Source organism: Balearica regulorum, chromosome 10 (genome assembly GCF_011004875.1).
Source record: "Balearica regulorum gibbericeps isolate bBalReg1 chromosome 10, bBalReg1.pri, whole genome shotgun sequence".
NCBI classification, from domain to species: Eukaryota; Metazoa; Chordata; class Aves; order Gruiformes; family Gruidae; genus Balearica; species Balearica regulorum.
In genome coordinates, this window is record NC_046193.1 from 11,869,109 (window position 1) to 11,892,558 (window position 23,450).

At 41.0% G+C, this 23,450-nt stretch overlaps 1 protein-coding gene across 5 annotated transcripts in view; it reads left to right on the forward strand.

Annotated features, from left to right (window-relative positions):
* The window catches only part of CHCHD6 (coiled-coil-helix-coiled-coil-helix domain containing 6), a 113,437-nt gene that overhangs the window by 16,530 nt on the left and 73,457 nt on the right, over window positions 1-23,450 (forward strand). For 3 of the 5 annotated variants that reach the window (XM_075762121.1, XM_075762123.1, XM_075762124.1), the window contains exons 5-6: window positions 17,551-17,571; window positions 22,949-23,032. In XM_075762121.1, the coding sequence (XP_075618236.1) occupies window positions 17,551-17,571; window positions 22,949-23,032 (105 nt within the window). The remainder of the gene's footprint in view (window positions 1-17,550; window positions 17,572-22,948; window positions 23,033-23,450) is intronic. The other 2 variants (XM_075762125.1, XM_075762122.1) reach the window with 1 other exon arrangement.

Here is a 23,450-nt window from a genome sequence, read left to right on the forward strand (position 1 = left end):
TGACAATGCCCAAAAGAAACCCCCAACAAACCACCACAAAACAAAGCAGCACCCTAAAAAAACCCCAAAACAAACAAACAAACACAAACCCAACCCCAAAAACCACCACCAACAAAAAAATTGTCAGCTGCAAATAAACTTACATGTTTCTTAAATCCTCTTCCCTAATTTTTCCGGGTAAAAACTATGTTTCAAGTGCAAAACTTGAAAAAGCATGAGAGCTTTAAGCTGTAAGGCAAACAAATTTTAAGCATAATGAATGTCAGTCCAGCATATAGTTTTCTATAATTTAAAAACTTCCCCCCTGCCCCAACCCCCCAGCCTCTGTGCCTTTTCCTGTTCAAGGCTCAGCATTTTGCAGTGTAATTTTTCTAAGCTGTGTGCTGCTGATGGTTATCACAGAGTTCTATTAAAAACCTACTTGCCTGTGATTTTTTGTTATACAGCAGCCTGCAAAAAGAGGTGGTTGTCTGTGGTCAAGTAAGAATTTGACACTTTACAGTAACAGAAGTGGGATGCGTCAACACCTTTTCACATCTGATGGCTGTTCAGAAGCCTGTGTTCAGAAGCCGGGTCACTCTGCCCTTGTTCCAGATTGTGATGAAGGTCTAAATGCAATCTTGAAGCTGTTGCCAGCCACTTGCATTTCCTTTTCTTTAGAACAGCTTAATGGTTCATCAAATTTCATGCATCTGTGGTAAAAATAAGAGTTTTCATTGTAGTTAATCTAGATAGCATCAGTTTGTGCTCAAATTAAGTGGGGACTATTAGCCATACTCCTGTTCCAATAATGTCATTCTGCCATAGCAGACTTATTTTCTAAGGTTAATAAGGAATGTGTTAAGGCACCTGGAGGGAGAGGAGCTCTAATGGCCTTAGCTGCCATTCTCCTCTGTGTAGGTGGGACTAGTGTGGTTGATAAATACTTCACTGCCTCAGGCCTTGCCCATGTGGGCTGCTCCCTTAGGAAAGAAAGTGGTTCAAGGAGTATCATGGGTGTTCTTCAGGTGGGATTGAAGTGGCTAGACAGGAGAGATTTCCTCCAGCATAGTCTCACTAACATGAATTTTAACCCCTCTTAATTTCAGTGTTTTGCTGTCAAGTATCTTGGTGGGCAGGTAATGGTAGATGTCAGATTTTTCTGACTACATGCACGTGCGAGTGCAGGCAAAATTTTGCCTTGTTTGCACACATGCTTAGAAGTTACATCTGCTTTCTGCACAAGAAATATATCTTACTGGGCATTCTTAAACTGCAGTAAAAATTCACATCTTTGTAAGAATGAATAATAATCTTTCATTTAAGTAGGCTAATTTCACACTGTTGCTCAGTGGCCAGCAGATGTTGCTGTTGAGCTTGGTTAGGCTTCACTGTGCAGTTCAGCAAGTCATTTCCCTATTTTAAGAGCTATGATGCAGACTGATTTGGAACTAAGTTTCCTGCTTGATAATTCATGTCATTTACTGGTAAGTCAATACACTGACCAGAGACTTAAGGTACATTTTGTGCACGTGTGTGTGTAAATAAATAAATGATATTAGAATGTCTTTTTTGACCTGCGCTTTTTTTTTTACTTCATTACTGACTCTGAATTCTTATGAAACTTTCTGCTTTCATTAGCAAAGCAGTTTCAATGTGGTGTTTTTTTTTTTTTTTAATTATTTCCGAGGGAGGGAGTTTGGCTTTTCAAGCGAGCCTTTAAAATGTGGTGGTGCAAATGGAGTCTGTAAACAATCCATAAACAGCATATCCTCATTAATACCCCTTTGAATTTAGGATCTGGGAAAATCTATTATCTGCCTCATGCAACATTTGGGAGATGAATTATGTATCTTATTTGGGGTCAAACCCGCTGCTCGGCGCAGTGCCTGCTCTTGCACTGGTCTTGCAGACTCTGTGCTCTCCTCCTCAGTTCTTTGGGATGTGATTCTAGATGTAGCACTCTTATTTTGGAGCTAAAAGATTTTTAATGTGCATCTCGATTGCATGCTAGTGAGGATGCCTTCGCTGAGTTCACACCTTTTTCCTGCTGTGTCGAGAGCACTTTCAAAGCAGCAGTGAGTATTTCCTGAAGGTGGCAGTGAAGGGACACCCATGAAGACTCCTTTCCAGGGGCAGACAGGGAACTGCTGAGCCCTCAGATTGCTTGCATACCAATGAAATGTCTCGAAGTTTTTGCTTATTTGTTTTCATTCTGACTCTAGTTTCTCCAGGAGTTACCATAATATTTTTCAGAATGAGTTTACCCTAAGTTTTTGAAGTTTGTTGGTTTCTATAGAAATACATAATTTGGAGTTGTGAGGCCACTGTGTACTGATACAACTTAGAAACTGGAGATGTATGTTGAATCAGCCTGCTTCTATCTTTCACTTTCTCACCATGCTTCCCAGGGCTCGCTTTTGTGCTTAAATGCATGGATCTAGCAGGTCTTGAAGCTGCTGTGTATTCAGGCTGCAGAGTGGAGGATAGGGTTGTCATGAAGACAGTGCAGGTTTCCACACAAACGAAGTGGTACATTCTCAGCCACCTCAGATTTTTCTTTGGTCTTCAGTGCTCTAGTTGGTTTCTAGTAGTACTTCTTGGAGGGGTAAATAACTGCCGCTGAGAGCAAGTTTGTTTTTGAAAGTGGTGGGAGGAGAGTGCCAGATGCTGTCCTAGTGACATCTCATGCTTGCTATCAAAACTGATGTCATTGCCTCTGGTCCTCACATCTTCTTTAAGATTCACTGTTTTGACCTGCATCCTAGCCTTCTAATTAGATACTACCTACAAACCCTGGTTTGTAAAAATTGACTGTAATATCTGTGTCACTTTGAGTATCTGCAATCAGGCTACGTAGACTAAGATTACACACTGGAGTTTCTTCCAGGAGAAATTTGAGATGTGTATGCAGTGCTTTTGTAAAGGCAGTATCTCAGGCCAGTCTTCATTGATACTGTAAGTTTCTGACTAGCTTGAGTGATTAGGAGTTTAAAACATAAAGATGATTTAGCTGGCCTTGGATGAAATGAATTATTGCTTTCAGGGCAGAATCTGCTTTTGAGGGAGAAGTTGGTGGTTGGCTAGAATCTCTGCAGATTTTTAGGGAGGAGATTTGTATCTCTTCATCTGTTTTCAAGAAGGAGAAACAAGAGTTATAAAAACCACTTAAAGGTTCAGTTAAGATTTATTCTGGCTGCATAACTGCCTCCCATAATAACTTTAATATGCATCATCCTGAAACTCCTAATTGGCCCTGGTGTTGGCAGGGCTTTCAGACCCAGCAGAATCCCCAACATTCAGCAGCTTTTAGGAAGGAATGTAGCCAGAGAAGCACAAAAGATGAAATGGCTGCTTTATAAATTCTGACTGACCTTGAGAGTCCTTGTTTTAACAAGCAGGAGGACGCTGTTGAGAGCCATCTAGACGAGAGCAGTGGTGGGAGTGCGTGTAGGTGCGCAGTTGTTGAGGCAAGAGGAGAGGATGGGGGAAGACCTTCATGGGCTTGGGGGGAGGAGGTCGTTTTGTACCTACTTATCTTCTTGTTTCCGTTGTTGGTTGGAGTCTTGTCTGTACTGACACTAATTAATTTTTTTTTTTTTCTGATGGCTGCTTGTGGGGGTGGGCTACGGAAGGATCTGTGGGTTGAATTAATCCATTTCATCAGAGCTGGTATCTTTATTTAGGAAATGATCGCAGTCAGTTGTCCCTCTCTGCTCAGTGACTGACTGGTCATGTGGGTGCTCATCAGATGGGTCAGAGCTTGAATGACTGGGGAGGCTGAAATTTTCTTTAGCTTCTCCTCTGTGCCCCCTGTGCCTGGTGGGAGGTTGAAGTCTGCCAGGCCATTGTGGTGTCGTATCATTTTTGTGAATGACGGAGGACTGTCATACTCACTCTCCTGGGCTGTCAGTTGGGCACCTTTTGCAGACCCTAAATTCCCTTTAAAACAAAACATTTGGCTTAGTTTATTTCATTCCATTAAGTAATTTCACTGCTAATGCATAATTATCTACAGCAGTGACACTCGTCTATGCTTTAATTATCATAAAGCTGCACAATCCCCCCTCCCCCTGCCTGGAAGTAGTCACTTGTGCAGGGTGGTTTTGCAGAGATAAGTGTGTAATACACAGCAGTGCTTTGGGTCTCGCACAATACTCAGGCAGTTGCTGATTGCTAAATGTAGGCAATAGCAGAGGCAAGGATTTGGGTGCCCGTCTTCTATTAGTGGCTCTTATCCATGTGGAATGAGAGACATTGGGAAGGAAAAAGCTTATCAAAACTTCATAGTATGAGCTTAAAGATAAAGATGTGAGCAACTGCTGATTGGAGGCATTAAGCTTACAGGTGTTAGGAAAATTTGGAAGCACAAGTATTTGTTTTTCTTCTGAAGAAATTCAAGAAATGAAGCATTTGTGATCCTGGGCAGCAGCCCAGGAGCCCTGATTGTGTTTGAGAAAGAGTCTTTGTATTTCTCTCTCTCTCTTTTTCTCTTTTTTTTTCTCGCGCTAGCTTTGTTTCCAACTCTGTTTTCAGTAAACACCCTCTCTGAGTGCAGAAGAGCCCAGTAAAAGTCTTTGATCTAGCCAGTCATTATGAGGAAATGCAACTGAGTTACAGGGTATTTACTCCTAAGTTGGGAGAGGATACCTACTCGAGTGATATACTTGCTATTTCTTAACACCATGTTGTCTCATCTGTTAAGAAGTGGTTTTGTTAGTGAAGGACAAGGTTAGTCCTTTCTGAACAGAGGACAAGTGGGCAACATGATACTTGTGTTCTTGGAAGGTAAAGGTCTGTTTGGGAGCAAAATGTTCTTTAAGAGATTACTAAAACCTTGCAAAATCTGAATGAGGAAAAAGTTGGAGGGGGCTCATAATTGCACATATCTAGTCTCACAAAGCTGAGAAAAGTGGGTTGTAGACACCTCATTTAACTTGCAATGATGTGCTGAGATTTGTGGATGAAGAACACCTGGAGCATGTGTCAAAAAGACAGCAAATCTTGAGAAGGACCTGATAGAAATGAGGACAGTATGAGGAAGCAAAGCTGTTTATTATCTTATAATAGATGGAAATGAGGCCATTTATTGGTGTTATCTGCTGGCGGAGACGTTTTGCCAACTACCTTTGTTTGGAACTCTGACCAAGACGTGCAATACGTAATTGTGTTCCAGCTTCCATCCTGACTTAATTCTTAGGATTGAAATTACTCTCTTTCACATACAAAAGCATTGAATTCTTTTCCTGTATTGTTATGATGAAGGCAATTTCTGGTTGCTGACTGGCAGGAATGAGGAGGGGAGAACTATACAGCTTGTGTTACAACATGCATCCTCAGTCACTACATAGCTGCTGCACTTGGCTGGCAGCAGTGGCACCTGTTTGAACAAGATTTCTTTGGCCTGGAAGTACATTGTATATTTTCTTTGGCCCAAGGACATCGTCTTAAGTGTGTCAGTTGAAGACCTCACAGCTTGCTGAGCTCTTAATCTTTCCGTCAATCTCATGCTTATTTTCTATGGTATTTATCACCATAGTGTTTTATGTGCTTTCCAGACAAGTAGAGTGGCATAATATGGCGGTCAGTTGGATAGCTTTCTTCCTCTCAGGAAAGGATGTTATATTAAGAATTGTGCTTCCTATGGGAGGTTATGTACTCACCCCACAATAATTGAGTCTCAGAACTTTCTGGGAACCTGAACACACTGACAGGTTTCCAAATGTCTCTTCTCTAAATGCTATTGGTTGAGATACCTTTCACATGTGGGAATGGATGCTCATATAGGAAGATTTTTAAGTGGCAGAACTAATAACTAGAACAATTCCTTGGGTCTTTGTTTTTGTTTAAAGTGTGCTTGAAAACCTTTCCATAAGAGCACAGAAGTAAGTACTGCCTTAGTGGCTTTTTTGACTCATCTTATGAAAACCACTTGCCAGGTTTGAAGTTTCCACGTTAGTTGTTTCTCTAGAGCTGTACTCTCACCTTTTGTAATATAGTTTCTAAGTAGGAATGGGATGAGATGTCACTCTGAAAAATATTAGTTCATGCAAAAATACAAAGGAAAATGGAGAGACAAGGAGAGCTCCATAATGGAGGTGATGAAGCTCATTGCCTCAAGTCTCTTGGCTGACATGAGTGAGATACAATGTGGAGAAAGCATTTCTTATCCACATTGTGAGGGAGATTGGTTGGGCATTATGGGGGAGCTGCTAGGGGTAAGGGTGGGTGAATGACCCCAATGGGGCACATGTGGGAGGGAAAATGAAAACCGTAGCGTATGCTGTGGAGCCTGGGGTTGGGGGTAAGAGGGAGAATGACATTTCCTGGCTCTGTGTGCACGTGATACTTTTTCCTCCTGCGAGTTTGTTGGCAGGTGTGGAGAGAAAGGATCCCAGCCTGGCAAGTCAGCCGCCAGTGTGGCTGATGATTAATTGCCCTTTTTAAATTGCAATTATGTCAGTCATAGAACCCGTGAATATTAATTCCCGATTTGCTGCTTGCAAAACTGAACGATGATGAGACGGGTCCATTTTACTGATATCTCAGAAGTAGGCTAAGTGCTGCAGCTGACAGTTACTACCGAAAGGAAAGGCTGCTGTGACTCTGCATTGTTTTGTGGCTGTCTTGCCTCTTCTTTTTCAGTGTTTCCGTTCCTTTCTTCAGAATCCTCTCAGTGCTTACAGCAAATTTTCCACACTGACAGTAGTAGGTGGCAGACTGACACCTAGAGTGAGTTAGTCACTGCAAGCAGTATTAGTTACCTGGATTTGGTGGATGGCTTTCCACCATTCGCTGCTGCTTTGAGTCCCTTAGAGACTTAAGAATGAAATAGGGATTACTTTTTTTGCTGCTCTAGCTCTTTCCCTTCATCTCAAATGTGTGTAACCTTTCATTCCATTATACTTAGATCTTTTGAGATAATTTTCTGATTGTGCCATCTTGGAAGGATATTAACAGGCAAGCATCAGTACACTGTGCCTGTTTTCAGTAATCTGTGCAAATACATGGATGATGAAAATCTTGGTTTCTTCTGTGGTTTGAGTCTCTGTTATCAGTCATGATCCTGTCTAGTATTTTCTGCATGAATCAGGACAAATTATTGCATCTTGCTTGTCCTTTTAGTTTTCTTGGAATAGTAGTTATCTCAAGAAGTTGTTGTCATGATGTGTTGATATTCACACAAATCTTTGAAAGTGAATAGTATGGTGCGTTTTTGGAAAACAAAAATAAACCCCCTCAGAACCCTCTGATTGTTTAGTTCTTGATGCTTTTGGGGTTTTTAAAAATTTGTGTTTCTTTTAAAGTTTTTTCCAGGCTTTCAGTAACACGCGACTTTAAGTACCTACATATTTCATTGTTTGCCTGTGGGGTGGTATATGCTGAGTTATCAAACTAACTTAGAATTTGTAAGGAACAGAATTAGATGGTGGAAGTTGCACAAAAAAGGTCTCCACTGTTTGTTCTTTTGTGCATTTTGTGTGGCTGGTAAAAGTTGACCGTTTACTGAAAAACTTTCAGAATGGGAGCACTAAAGAGCTGAAAGTGTTGGCCGTGTGCATATGAACTCATTACTTGGTATTTGTGGAAAACCAGACTTTATTACCTGGTGAACAGTCTGAAATTAGAGTGTCTTTTTTTAGACTGAAGTGATACTCTTCCATTTTGATATTCTTGGTGTTTTGTGTACAAGAGAAGAAGGCCTTGCAAAGTTATATCCCACCCCATGAACGAATGCATTCGTATAGGGATATTAGTTTATTAATTTTGATCATTATGTTTAGCGCTTAACTTCATAAGCCCCTATTATTATCATTCTGTTTAGACATGTCATTATATTTATAGTCCTACTGAATTAAAGGCACTATTTGATGACCCCTACAAAAACAAGGGGTGGGATTGAAGGCAACGGGAGGCCACTAGTAGTTCTGTGTCAGACTGCTAGGGAAAGGCTAGAAGAAAATTAGCTGCAGCAGAGAATAGAAAAAAATACGTTTTCAATTTTTGCTTAGTGTTGTCCTTTCTGGGAAGAAAGGCATGTAGCAGAGAGTTAAGTATGTTTTAGTAACGAGTTCTTACTGGCCTGAAAAGGCATCAAGGGCAGCCTTAAGACTGCAGGTTCAGTGCCTCATTCTGGCTTTTGTGTTTTCCCCACGTTTTGGCTTTTATAATTGAATGGTAAATTACTTGTTTTCATTGGACCCTTTCATTTTGGAAAGCTCCAAGCCATCTTGTATTGCAACTGCTGCCCTTTGAGGTGAAAATGAAGCTTTTTGTTTCAGTAAACAAGGATGTTGATAGACAGTCCTTTAACAACCAAGTTTGTCACTTGTACTTGTGGGTGTTATTTTTATATTCCTCCTCCTTCCTGTTTCCCTGGTGCACTTTGTCTTGACTCTGATGTAGGAACTACTTTGTCCAGTGCTTAGTTAATGGCATCTAAGCATGGCTGTTGGGTGAGGAGGTGGTCACTTTTATAACAGCTCTAAGAGGTATCAGAACTGCCAGCACCCTTGGCTTCTTAAAGTGACGTTTTATTGGAATGGAGAGTCTGCACTTAAAAACCTGTCAGCAAAATGCAGTTTTCAGTAGTGCCTGCCTGATACAGAAGTTTCCACTGCATGGTAGGACTAGAGTGATCAAAAGCTTCAGCTCCATTTCTGTTGCTTTGAAAGATTTGTTTAGCCTCACTTCCATATCACTTGCCCTTAGGATAATATTGTCTAGCTAAAGGGGTGTTTTAAACATTGTTTTTTAGTTAATTGAAATAGTTTTGAAATAGATTTTTTTTTTTGTACTTATCAAATAAATCCTACTAAAACAAGTTAAGACTCCTTAACAGCACACATTACAAGCTCTCCCTACAAGATACTGCTGAGATACTTTGTTTTAGGTGGGAGCCCAACGGACAAGTACGTAGCCAGCTGCACAATGGTGTAAGGTATGTACATTCATTCTGTTGACACAAGGTGCAAATATCAACTCTTATTCAAGAAGTGCCAAGGGAAAGTCATGTTTAAAGACTGTGCAGGCTCAGAGGTGATTTCTGGCTTTAAAAACATATCCAGCGAGGGGGAATGGTATGATACCCTAGTGATTTATCTTGAAAAGGAGTTTAAGGATATCCGGCCAGGAACTGGAGGTTCACATTCAGAAAGTTAAGGTGTTTTGGAACAGAATATGCTGATCATCACCAGTAATTTTGATTGTTGGGGACTGAGAATGGAAGGTAAAACTTGAAATGGCTCTTTGCCTTGTTGTAAGAAGTAAAGAATTGACTGTAACTTGTAACGTGACTTGAGAGCACAACCAGTGTTGTGGAAAGCTTGGGAGGAGACGGGAGTCTGCTTTTGTGTGTTAATATGTTTTTGCGTGTGTGTTTCCCCCACATCATGTTAATAGACCTTGTCCTTTTTACTTGGCGATTCCAGTGCTTGTGAGTTCAAGGTAAGCTCTGGTTCCTCTGGGGCTGTGGTCTGAAAAGGATCCTGCTCTTGCTGCTCAAGCACTGTGACCAGCGTGAAGAGGAAGGTGGGGGCAGAGGAAGACGACTTCAGCTGCTGCCTGTCTCATTTCTGTCAATGTAAAGAGCTTTACAGAGATGAGTAATATTTTGCAATTGAGTTTCTCTTTTAAAGACACTCTGATGCTAATGTTGATTTAATAAGGTTCTCTCATTCTCTCTCCTTGCTTAATTTGAAACGTCTAATTTTGTGCTTCACAGTTCTGAACACAGAATTAGTGAGGGAAGAAGAGCCGGAGGCAGGGGGAGCGGAGTGCCACACCAGAAGTTGCCAGGGGAGATTGATTCAATAGAGTGAAAAGGTGCAAAAGGTTATATGACCACAGTTCAGAACAACGTGATGGTAGTACTAATGAGAAGGAAAGCTTGATCCTTTAAAATGTTTTAAGGTCTCTGTGGGCGTATATCCAACACGAAATGGAAAATGGAGCACTGGAGTGTTGGTTTCTTTGAGTGAATTTTTCTTTTGATTTTATATGTATGCAATATATTGTATGACAGGCAGGAAGGAGAATATTATGAGATAAATAAGCTTTTAAAGGTTTTTATTTTAAAGGTTGTTTTGATGAGTGTGGCATTTATTTTCAAAAATGCTAAGAGGTTATGAGATATTGTGAATTTGATCTTGCTAATTTATTTTCTCTGCACCTGAATTTTAATTTTTTTTCCTGCTCTGATTTTATGCTTGTGGAAAAAAGCTATTGACATCCCTGGACATTTAATTCCTTTGTTGTGTTGGGGATAAATGTAAAACCCAACCACAGTGCCGAAAGATTATCTAAAACATTGTACAAATAATAGTGGTAACACAAGCTTTTTCCTTTGCTTCCTGCTTTGTTAGCATACCTGTTCTCTGCCTGTTAGGAAACTACTCCTATGCAAGAGTTGAATCCTAATTTGCCTCTTCCTTGAGTTGGATGACAATTCTTCATGCAACTGAGCAGACAGTGTAAAGGAGTACAAGTTATGTTCAGCTTAGTTTTATGATAAGCTGCCAACATGTTTCATTGAAAACCTCATTAAATCACAATTAAATCCACAGGGGGAAAAAAAAAAAATAGGCCATCTCAGTGAATACTTGATAGATGAGGTTTATGGTTTTCAGTGCTGGCCAAGGCATAATCTGCTCCTTGCTATTGGAGCTTGATGAAAGTTGCGGTGAAGTCCCACCACAGAATCACCAGAAAACTGTCCCAAGCACTGGAAGCTGCCTGTGGACGATGATACCGTGTGTGTTTCTTCCATCCCGTGGTCTTGGTCAGATAGAAGTATCCCTTTCCTGCCTCAAACTCTTGCACCACACTCTCACACCTCCCCCCTGTCCCCCTTCCTCTTTCTTCTCACATTGTTTCTGGTAATTGAAGCTCAACTTCTGCCAATTGCTTCTGCTGAATTTGATAGCTAATACTGCGTTGTACAGAGTTATCTCAAACATTTGGTTGGGGAGTGCACTTGACCAAGCAGACCTGCACAAGGAATGAAGTTTTAGGGCCAACTGTTAATACAGATTCTAAAAAAAGCCTGAACCTGCCTTCGAGGGTTTTTTTTTTTCCCCTGACTTTCAGTGCCTATAGTGGCTAGTCTCCAGGAATATTTACCAAATCACTTGCCTGTCTGGTTATTTCTAGTCTACTGCACTGGTCAACTTATTTAGTCAATAAATCAATCAACAGGTTCTTAAAATTACTTGCATTGACTTTGGAGGTGTAGTGTACAAAAGGAGCACACAAAGTAAATGATTGCATGTGCCCCAACTATAATTAGAGAGCAAACAGTGTGGAGATATGTTTGTAAATAGTATCTACTACAATAAATACAGCAATCTGTCTTTAGGGTTCTGTGATACTCTGAGCTGGATTGACTCTTTCAATTTGCAAACTCATGAAGCATGAATCTTAGCTCTGTCAGGTCATCTGACTGCTATATTTAGAGCATACGCTATTTTAAAGCTAACTTTCAAGCTTCTTGCTTTTGATCAAAAGGTCCAGGAGTAAATACTTCTCTGGTTCCTTAGCATGTGATACCATTTTTGAGCTTCAGAAGCTCCGCTGAGAGCGAAATGTCATTTTCTTTCCCTAAGGAAAAGTCCTCAAACTGCTTAACTCTTCCTGCAGCACGCAGTCTATACCCTCTTCTCAACACCAGCAACACCTGGTTTGTGATCATTGCTGAGAGATTACCAGGTACTGCCCCTTCATAGAGAGAGAATGCTCTCTCCCTGTCCCTGATTTTTCCAAGCCATCTGCCTTGAGCAAGAGTGTGTTGCATTGTCCAGTGAATGGGTATTGAGTCAGCATTGAATTCTTGTAGTTCTTACAAATGTTAAGCACATGCATGATGTGGAAAACTGCTGTTTGCAAATTGCCCTATCAAATGGAAATCAAAATTTTGCTGGTAGTGACATAGATTTGCAAGTTGCTCTTGATACAATCATGCCCTGGAGATTGCAATGTAGAAATAAAGAATACAGTTTTTCGATAGCCTGAAATCGTTGTTGTTGCTGAATCTACGCTCTTCTTTTGCAGATGATTTCATTATGATATACTTGGACTTCATTAAAAGATGCAACCTTGCAGCATTTTCTCTGATCACAGTCTTGTGAGGAGCTGAGAGTGCATGTATTTGAGAACCATGTATTCTTTTCCTAAAACACACAGTGGGTTGCAAGTGCTTTGGAAGCAAGAATCAGAGTCTCTAGTGGACATTTTGTCTATAGCTCAAAACCACAACTTAATTGACAGTCTTTTCATAACACTGACTGTGGCTTAGGATGTAGGGAATGCTGCAGGTATATTTTCAGAACTGGTTGTAGGGAAATTTAGTGCCAACTGTCTCTCTTTAGTGATCATGGAAATGAGGGAGATTGTGCTGAAGTTTCTCATTTCTCTGTTTTTTTTCTTTCCTGGGCAGCCTCTAATTTCTTTCTACTTACTTTACTCCAGGGGTAATACTACAGACACAATTCTGTGTGTGTACTAGCCCAGACCATTTATTTTCACTTGAGTCCCCTATGCTTTTTGTGGTCCTTGCTGTAAGGATTTGGAATCCACTTGGTTTATACTAAATGTTGATTACTGTATTTCTTTCCCACATACATCTTGGCAAACTGGTAGGTTGGATTCTGCCCCCAGAAAGACGCTGACCCTGTAACACTGTGTAAAGTACGCTCTGTGTATGTCTGGGATAAAAGAGCAGGGAGAACAGGAAAATTTACAAGACTGTCAAAGTAGGTAAAGATGTAAATTGTGATGTTTGAAAGTGCACCTGACTTCCTCCTGCAGAAAGATTCATAGAGACAGACAGGGGATGCATGACCACAACTGAAGGCTTTCGAGAATTTTCTTACTCAACCATGTAATTAAGACAGTCTTTGCCTGTATTAAAAAGCAGCCCCAAAGTCAACTGTATTTCTCTTAAACTGTACAGTATTTGAGATAATCTTTTTTTTAAATAAAAAGAAATTAGATTTCTAATCTTGTGGCAGGAACTCTGTATTCACTGTACTATACTAAACCTGTATCCATCGGCTGGTGCCTATAAATATCTGTTTTGTTCAGAGTCAGGTAAAAATTGCATGTAGTGTCTGGGAGCAAGTGTGGGAAGGGAATTCCTTCTGAACTCACATGGTTCATCGTTTTCACTGCTTGGAGGCGCATGGGTTGATTATGCATGTCATCTTGATTTTTTGCAAAACAGTGGTTGTGTTTGAAGTACTATGTTTGACTCGGAAGCTAATATATTTGGTATTTAAGAATCTGGCAAGAGAAAGCTATGTCCCCATATGCATGCACAGAAATGAGATTGGGATGTAGGCATGTGTAACTGTTATTTTCCCCCGTCTGTCCTATCCCTAGAAAGCCATATGCCACCCTTAGGCTAGCATAATGGGAGTCTGTATTAATGATTATGAGCTAGAAATAATCCAAGAAGAGTTGAGTGGCCTTTGATTCTAGATTTATGAGAAAATACCTCATTGACTCAGTAGGGTCTGAAATATGTTCTGGGATAGAAATTCATAATTAATACAGAATTTCATAATGCCCTCTCTTGAGATTTTTTTTTTTGGCTAAATTGGTCAGGGACTTGGAGATTCTTATGTCTAACAGGCAGAGTAGGAATTTAAGCAAGGAAGTAAAAATTTAGAGGGAGTTGTTGACTCACCTGCTATCAGAAATAAGCATCTTGAGCATACATCTCTAGAGAGCCTACGCTCTGCAAGATTTCTATAGACATTGAATGCCTTGTCTGTTGGCAGCCTACAAAATGAAAACTCTGTATGTATGCATGTATAGAAGTGGTGACGGGAAAAGGAGAATGTGGGAATGGGCTGAAGTATTAAAGTAAGCAATGAAAGCAGATGGTTTACTTTGGATTTCATAAAATAGGTTTCTCTTTATTTTGTTTTAAATGAAAACTATCAACTGTTAGCATTGCAAACTTATTTGCAGCAATGCTGTAAGTATTAGAAGTGTAGTTGTCTCTGAATCATAAAAGGGCAGAGGGTTTTTCTGCTGCTTCTCATCTTCATGTATATAGAATTGTGTATGCTCTGTATATATTAGTTGAGCAATTTCATCACAACCTTTCCTCAAAATTGATTGCTGTTCAGTGTCTCTGTCTGCTTCCTCTCCCTTGTCAGTTGGTTACATCTCTGACTCTCATTGCATTTAATGTTGATACTGCTTCAATTTTCCACTAAACTGGAAGCGTTTAAGGGTCTGGAGTGGATAGTGAATGTCTAGATATATTCTTCAAATGCTTTAATTCCTATCATCGTGGAAAAGTTTAGAGCTGGATTATTGCCTTAAGAAGAATGACTCTTTGCTCATTCAGTGATGAAGTCTGGTCATCAAGATGTTAGAATATGTGCTGCAGAGCTCTTCAGATACTGACATGAGTGCAAAAGTTGTTGTCAGCAGCTGTCTTGGGTTTTGGGCACCTGCTGCCTCTCATTTCTCGCATCTCCCACTCTATCTTCCACTCCCAAAGTTGGCAGTGCCCCTAAAAATACTCTGTATTGAGTTCTTCAGTATATCTACCAAGCTCGTAGTCTGGATTCCTGAGTCATTGGTCACGCAGGAGTGAAATTAATTATATGACAGAGTTATTGACTATGGCAAGGTAATGGACATCTAGGGTGAAGCTGGTTCCAGTCAGGTTACAAAGGCATTGCCCTTCCTAAGGCCAATGCTTTATCATGCTGATCCCTTCCTCCCCCACCACCAATTGCAGAACGGTTTTGATTGCTTGCTGCCATTTTTGCGTTTGCTGAGACCATGACAGACATGAGTGATGTGCCGGTTATGGCAGTCATGTATGGGTGATGTGGTATATGGGTTTGGGATGCGTGTCTGTATGCGTGAAATACTAATTTGGTGCTGTATTCATGATTTCATTGGAAGTTGGACTGTTGATACATATGTGGGAAAGCATCCCTGCCTGAAGAATCAGTGCTCAAATGTGGAATTTTTGGAAGCACAGATGCATTACTTACATATCCAGCTGGAGTCTTCTCCAAGAAGACTGTGTCTTTTTTTCCCTCCTGGTATAAATGCCCAGGACAGGGATTGCTGGTTTGGCCTGAGATCCTCTTTCAATAACCTTTTGCCTTTGATACAGTCAAGAGGAATATCTTGGTTTGGTTTTGACCCCAAATGATTAAGTCCAGTATTTATTCAGCTTCCTGTGATTGCTATCCAGTGGGCTATCTGGAAGAGAAATGAAGGAGAAGAGTTTTAGTGGAAGAGTACAGTAGTAGCGACCAAGGGTGGTAAAGATGGTGTGTGCCAGGGCAGGGATTATAAAGCCCCCAGCAGGGAGCTGGAAGTGAAACTCACTGGGTTAGGAAGCAAGGAACCCAAATGTTGCTCATTTCTGAGACAGTTTACTTAAAACTTTGAAAATATTAGTGGGCGTGCTGTGTCTCTTAGTCAGTGTTGGTAAATACAGGTCTACTAAGAGACTAAGGCACAGGCTTATGAGGTAGCAAAACTTAAACCAGTAGCCCTCTTGAGATTTCATTTTTGTATTATTTTATTATTATATTTAGTCTGTACTTCACTGCAAATGTAGCTGTTTTTTTTCCCAACACAACACTGTTTCTATTCAGTGGAGTGTATCTGTCTGTTCTTGGAGTAATAATTTCCCCCCTCCCGAAAGGTGACAAAATTAAAGCCTTTGGCAGTACCTGCAGAAGAGATGCCCTGTGGTTAGTAACAGTTTTATCTTAAAACTGTAATTCTGCTGTTGTGCATTATATTATAGGGGTATAAGAAGGATCACCTCTTGGTGATAGGGCTGGTTCCTTCTCCTTCCTCTCTTCTCAGCAACTGTCCAGTGCCACTGAGTTAGTGCCTTGTGTTCATTTTGTCATGCCAGCGTTTGTCCACCAGCAATGTGACAGTTAATGGCTTAGGCACCCCAGAGATGACAGATGTAAATCCAGTAAAGAGCTACTGGTGTGCGTGACCTACCTGCTGAAATAATAACACGCACCATAAAGAGCCCTGTGTTCCTCCTGTCCATCTGCTGAGGACGGACAGCTTTGCAATTGCTAAAATGTGAAAACAAAACTAAGCACATCTGTCCTGACTGTAAAAATCAGCAGAAAGAAAAATTATTCAAATCAGGCTTTTGTCGAGATTGGTCAGTGATTACTGGTGAACACCTGTTGTGTATTGGCTTGGTCAGCCAAGGACTTGATGCTGCTATATCAAACCTGTCTGCAGAAAGGCGGGAATTGGCTTCCCCCAGTTAAACCAAGATGTTTGGTTCCAGCCCTCTCAGCTGTTGCAAAGGATGAGGATGGACGAGACACAGAGCTGATGACACGTCATCCCTCAGTTACCTGAAGTAGTCGCTCTGTGGCAGATGCCATAAACATACTGCACTCCACCGTCTGGTCCCTCTGGCACTGAACTATGACCAAGAAGAAAGTTCCTCCTGCCCTGTCAACTCCCCTCAAATAAATAATCATAATAAAAAGGCCAGCCTTTCTGAAGTTCCTGCTTAGTGAATATGCTGCTGATTGAATGTAGCAGTGAGAGGCAGGGAAGGCAGCCCTTGACAACAAATGAGAGCTTGTGGCTGCCTCATAAATGCCTCGGCTTCAGGAGGAGGTGGCTATCGGTGTGAAATGTTTGTCTTTTTTTTGTTTATTTTTTTTGTTTTGGTTTTTTGTTGGAAGGGGCCTTAAAGATCATCTAGTTCCAACCCCCCCTTCCATGGGCAGGGACACTTTCCACTACACCAGGTTACTCAATCATCTTGTACTAGCTTTGTTGCTGCTGGATTACTGTGTAAGTAGGAAGTAGTATTAAGTAAATCAGAGGTGATACTGCAGCCTTGCTTGATCCGCTTGTCTTCATACTTAAATAGACTTGCTGACAAAAGGAGGAGTAGATGAAGGCAGCTTGGATTTGGTAGTGGTTTGGACTGTGCACTAAAGATGTGTTCAGTTGCCTATGAAGGGGGATCTGGCTGGAAATCTGATCAGTCGGCTGGCTTTCTATTAGGAAGTACTCTTTGAAACTGTCCGGTAAAGATGACGACTTGCTGTTTAGGTCAGCTTGTGCATGCAAAAATGCCCTTGCAAAAGGGTATTTGTTCTTTGTAGATAATTTGGAAACAGCACAATTGTTGGTCACCTCCTTTTGAGTACGCCCAGCATTGCCATGTTCATTGGTGCATGTTGTGGATATCGGCATCTCTAACATTGTGCAGGACCTTGCGTGACTCCCTGAAACTGGCTGCTTCGCAGCTGTCTTCCCTTAGCTTCCACCCTGCAGGGCAATCCTGCAGCAGTCTTTGGGGGCTTTGCTTTGTTTTTATTTTTGGGGATGCATGTGCTTTTGTTTTGCTTTAATAGCACAGTTCCCAATAGGGGACAGCACTGCACTGTTTAAGATGCTTGTCATTTTTAAGGAACTTTTCTAAACTTGTCATCCTAAAAGCTATATTGTGCAGCAGCAGGCGGCCTCCATAAATCACTGATTTCTCTTTTTCTTCTCTTTCCTTTCCTTTCTCTTTTGCACTCTCTTTATTCCAAGCCTGCGGATTTGGACGCCTGGGTAAGCTCTTTTTTTTTTTTTTTTTTTTTTTGTCTGGATCTTGCTTATTCCAAGTGTCATGTTGTTACTGCATGCGTACAGATTGTTATTGCTGAGCACAGATGCAGGATTTTATTTTCTGTCATTACATTTTAAAAGGTGTTCAGCTAGAAAATTGCATATTATTTCCTCTATAAAGATTTTCGCTGGTTTCTTTTGTGTAGCTTACAGCTGCTGAAACCAAACTCGATCTGGTGATGTGTGTTGTTGGCTAAGAGAGTAGCAGAAACAGGAGGAAATGAAGGTTACACCAGTACTGCTTTTTAAGGCCATGAGTCTGCATCTGGGTTCTAAAACAAAACAAAACCCAGTCACCTACCCTCGATGGAATGAGAGAAAGGACAAAAAGCAAGTGATTCTGTAGACCTCACATGTCCGCAATAGCGACTGCAGGTGGCTCAGCAGTAATGGTGGTATTTCTGCTGATGCAAGTAGAGGTTGAGTCAGGACTCCTCCATGGTTACTTGTCTGGTACAAGCCTCCCTGTAAAGTTCTGCTGTTCAATCTCAGGCGTGATGTGCACAAGCTGCCTCTTGCTGTTTCAGTGTTGCCCTCTCAGCCATGCTGTTCCCTTTAGGCTTGGTCAGGAACATGCCAGCTAGCTAATTTTGGAGCTAGTTCTGTCCTTCAGTGCATTGCTGTCAATTCCTCCTTCTAGTATTGGAGCCTTTAATAGCATTTGTTTTTCTCCCCTGCCACTTGGACTGCTACCAGGACTGGAAAAGACATGGGAAAGCATGAGGTATAAGAATTTGCAGTTGTGAAGTATGGCAAGCTGAGGTACCCAGCCAAAACATCTCTGCTGTGCTGCTGCAGAGATGTTACTGGATACCTTAGGGGGAAGCTGGTAACTCCTCTCTGCAAAGACAGAATGATGTAGAAACAAGGCATTTGATAGAGACTTAAGGACCTTTCCTTTATCCTTGTAGCTTCTTTCCCTGGATTGCCTCCGACTGATTCTCTAGGCATCATCTCACTAGTTCGTCTGTGACTGGTGAATGTGTTTTGCCAAGATGATAAATATTTTTGCAATAATCTTGCCAAGTGCTGTGACTTGCCTTTGAGGAAGTTCTTTGTAGATTAAGGTATGGACCTTTCCTTCTAACTTGACTTGCCCTTTGCAGAGAGAGGGGTGTTTGGTTTTTTTTTTCCCTCCAGTAGAGTCTTCTCCATGCCCTTTCCCCAAATCCCAGAATCCCGACAGTATTGCAGAGAGAGAAGCAGCCTGATGGTAGCCATCAACTGTGGGCTGTGCTATTGCTGCACTTTATTCCTGGGCACCACATTCCCTACGTAATCTGACCCTGCCAAGAAGCCCTGTTTTTCAAGCAGATTTCCTTCCTAGTTTTCATGTTTAACAAGGTGATGAGAAGGGACTGTGATTAAAAATAATAAAAATCTGGTGATATTTCATGGTGGGCAAAGCCAAAGCTGATCTGTGAATGGATGTAGCTAGAGTGAAGCCCAGCTTTAGAAGATTAGTTGCACAGTTTGATGTGTCGCGCGTTGGTGTCAGTTCAGGATGAGGCTGAGTGGCTTTGTTCATAGAGAATGAAGCAATAATGTTTCATTACCTCAATTAAAAGGCTTGTAAAATATTTCTTTTGGCCTGCCTGTCAGTTAGCAGGCCAGTACTTGAGTTCTTTAGTTGAGCCAGTATGTAATGTGTAGCTTTAGAAATATGCTTTCACAGTTTGTTTCTAAATGGGTTACTTGATAAAGGGAGAGGAGGAGACAAAGAATCACACATGACTCTGCCCTAGCTCTTTGTCAATGTTCAAAGCAGCACTGAGATAACCTGAAAAACTTTGGACTGTGGAAAAAGTGTAAAGATAAAACGTAGGAAGAATTTGAGAGAGTCCCCCAACCAGCCCAGGGGTCCATGCCCACAGAAGCTGTGATAGCATGCTAGTAGTATACCTTCACTATCCTTTTGTAAGAATGCAATGTTTGTAACTTCTGACATATCACAGGAAATTCTTGAGCATTTCCTGAATATATCTTATACCTAGTTTTTGTACAGAGGGCAATTGCATATTGCATACATTCTTTTTTGCAAATACGTGCCATCCCATGCTACTTTTCCAGTTTTGGGTGCGTTTGTGTGTCCTACAACTAATGATGCTCTTCCTCCACTCCCTCTGTTTTGTTTCTGTCTTCATACTTCTTGGACATCACACTCTGCTGTGTTCTACAGTACAGTTTCTTAGATGTCATCTCTGGGCTTTGGTCATCTCTTGCATGATATGTTCAAGCTCAGATGTAGCTTCTGCAGTGTGGATGTGAAATGCAACTTTCTGATATATGATTTTCAAACCAGTGTGTTGTTATGCATGTCTTCCCTTCTCCTTCCTTCTTTAGTTCTAAAGGCCTGTATGTGAAAAGTGTATCTGATGCTTTGTTTGGCACCTGCAATCTCAATCCCCTGTGAAATTGTAATCATCTTCATAGCAGCCAGTTCTGTCTGGGACATCACAGGCTTCTGGCTTCAGGTAGGGAATAAGCAGCAGGACTAGAGGAACTCTTAATAAATATCCTGTATTCATACAAAACGTCCCTTGTTGCCTAACCCAGTTTGGAACAGTGAGTTTTTCAAATGACATGTGCTCTGACTGTACCATTCATACTTCAAACATCGTCATAAAGTGTACTAAAGTTTCTAGTAATAACAGCTGGGGATAGAGGGAGACAGAAAGCAACTTTCAAGCAGATCTGTCACAAATAGACAGTATACTTCAATGCACTGAAACATCAACAGCTCTTGAAAACAAGCAAGACATTGAAAATATGTTTGAATTGCAAGTAAAAGTTTTCTATGCAACCTGTGGTTCATTGTACAACTTTATGGGTGATAAGTGGGAGATAATGGCAGATAGTATGAGAGAAATTACTTGGGGGAAGAATGGTGTGTATACTGAGGTTGTAGTCTGCATTTGGGAGATCGGGTTTTCATTCTTTGACATCAATTTTGCAAGGCCCTAGAGAAGTCACTATCAGAATGTCTGTCTGCTGCAGGGTGCCTTGGTGTGGAGGCATTATTCACTGTGGGCACCCAGCTTGTGTCAGGTCTGCTTGGGAGTCCATGGATTGGCATCATGCAGATCAGCACACCTCTGGTGAGAGAGCACCCCACTTGAGAGATTAGGTACTTGGTTTGTGTCCCCTTCCAGAAATGTCATACCTATGTCTTGCCAGAAACAGAATAAAGCCTCTTGTTCACCAGTATTGTTACACGTATTGGTTTTGTGCTCCCAGAACACTCTGCTACCCCAGGAGAGTAGCACTGCCACATCATTTATTTAGGTTAAGGAGAAACTTTCTTGTATTTCTAAGAGTTGATCTTTTGACTTTATTTTTTCCTCCTTGAAATACACTTCACATCAAAAGCATGTTACATTTGAATTGTGCAGAGGGATCTTCTTTCTTCTCCTTATTTATTTTCTCCTTAAGGAAATACAAGTCACTTGTTTAGTAATCTGATTTTATGGGAGTTATGCAGAAAATCAGCAGGAGAATCACGGTCCTTTGGTCATCCACCAGACCACCCTGCCTTCTTACATCTGTTTCATTTCAGTTGAAATTTCTTGTTCTTTTTCTGTATAGAAGATGGATATTGGTTCAGAAGGATAGCTTTGGTTCTCTTATCACAGAAATGGTAACAATTTTGGTGCTTAGAAGGTGCCTATCAGTGTCCCTATTGTTGCTGTGATACCTCTTTGGTCAGGCTATGTGTATGAGGCAGCTGATTCTCATCCCCCTTCCCATCCTGTTTCAGCTGGTTTGTGGGCTGGGAGATATATAGCAGCACTGGTTAAACTGAAGCCAGAGATTTTGCCTTCAATCAAGTGTCCTTGAGAGCAAGGGGATTTAGATGTGAGTCTCTAGTGTTTGTGCCTTACCCTGGCCCTGTTGGCTAGATAACAAACATGGGAACAGAAATATTTCTCTTTCCTTTAAAAACAAACAAACAGACACCACCACCACACCCCTGCAAACCCCCTATTTCATGTACTCCTCCTTTTCTTGCTTGCTTATCAACTGTCCCTCACTGCCTAGCTTAAAATCTCTTCTAAGCCCTATTATACCATTGTATTTCCATCAGCAGGGGAGTAGAAAGAAGGAAATGCACAGCAACTGGCTTTCAGATGTAATTTTTCTCATTAACAATGGCTGTTGGCCATAAAATGACAGGTCTGAGCCCAGGAGGATGTTTCTGTCCCAGCTGCTTAATCGTATTGGACCAGCATTTTCTGTGATTGTACCATCATCGTTAAAAGTTAAGAGCAATGCTGCTAGGATGCTATAGATCAGCAAGGTCCGTGTTCATGTTAAATGGACTAATAATTCTAGTTTTGAAAGCTCTTCTTGCCTGGTGATAACTTATGTGGCCCCAGAGATTTTTTGGGGTGGGATGGGAAAGAAAAACAAATGCCATTTTTCTTCCTATTGTTGCTTGTTATTTTTAAGCTTAAAAATTTGGTTTGGGACCATCAATGCCATGTTGTCTTAATGCTAGTTCAGTTGAGGGATGGGAATGCAATGAAGTGCTGCCGGTTGTAAAGAGCTGAAAGACAAAATGACCAGGTTATGCTCAAGCACGTGCTTGTATACCAAGTTTGCTGTTTTGGAGGTGTCACATTTATACTTTGGAAGATGGAAAAGAAATTCTCTGACACCCATTTCTCTCCAAATCTGCAGCACCCAGCCAGAGGAACTCTGGGGGTGCCGGTGGTGTGTGCACAGGGAGTGTGTGGAGGGAGTACTTAATGATCAGGGTAGTCCTATGTATGGTTATTAAAGCAAATGCAGGGTCAGTGAGAATGTGTGTTGCTGTGAAAATGTTACAACGTAGACTCGTATTTCGGATCTTCTTCATGATTGTAGAGATCTGTTAAATCTATGGAAGTTTTCTGATGCTCCAAGAGGCAAGCGTTTATAAAGTAGAGGATTTGAGGTTTATTTTTAAGGTAAGATGAAGAACATTGAAGTGGAGTAACAAACATCATGATTGTGAAAAACAAAGACTTAGATAAGGTGGAGTTCTGAAAAAGGCAATAGGAAGGTGTCACCTTTCTATGATTATACGTTTTCATTTAATAAGGAGAAATAAAATCAAGGTTATGAGTTTGACACTGATAAGAGCATTTCAAACTTGTGGGGATAATCCAAAATGAACTGCAATACTGAAGGTTTGTAGTTTCACCAAGAGGGATCTTGTACACCAGTCCTGAGCAGTTTTTTAGTTCCTTCCAGTCTGCATCCCATGTGCTTTCCTTGTTCTCACACTTTTTATTTTTAATTTCTTTTTCTACTGATGCTATCTTGTTGTTCTTCCCAGGCCGTGGAGCTGCAAGGCAAGGAGGCAGAGCTGAAGCGGCAAGAGACCTTCTATAAAGAGCAGTTGGCCCGCATTGAGAGGAAGGTAAGACTAAGTTGTCTTTATTTGTGGCCTCTGAATACTAATGGGATCGTATGCAGATCTCTGTGTATCCAATGAGTAGAGAAACCAGAAATGTTGTGCTGAAACCTGGAACTATCAGCTCCCAGTATCTGTCTGCCCCCCACCTTTTGCATAGTCAAGTGATGAAAAAGCTGTACAAACCAAATCTTTTGAACAACTTGCATTTGAAAGACAAGGGGTTTTTAACTGGATTATTTTTTAATAAAGTAATCAAACTTTTTATTTTTTTACTATGGGGTTTAGGTGAAAGCTAAGTTAAAAAAAAACAAGTGCTCTTTTTTATTCCTTTTGTTAAAAATCCTTTCCTAAATCAAAAAAAAAAAACAAACCCACAAAAAACACCACCACAAATCTTGCTATAAATATGAATTAAAGTTGT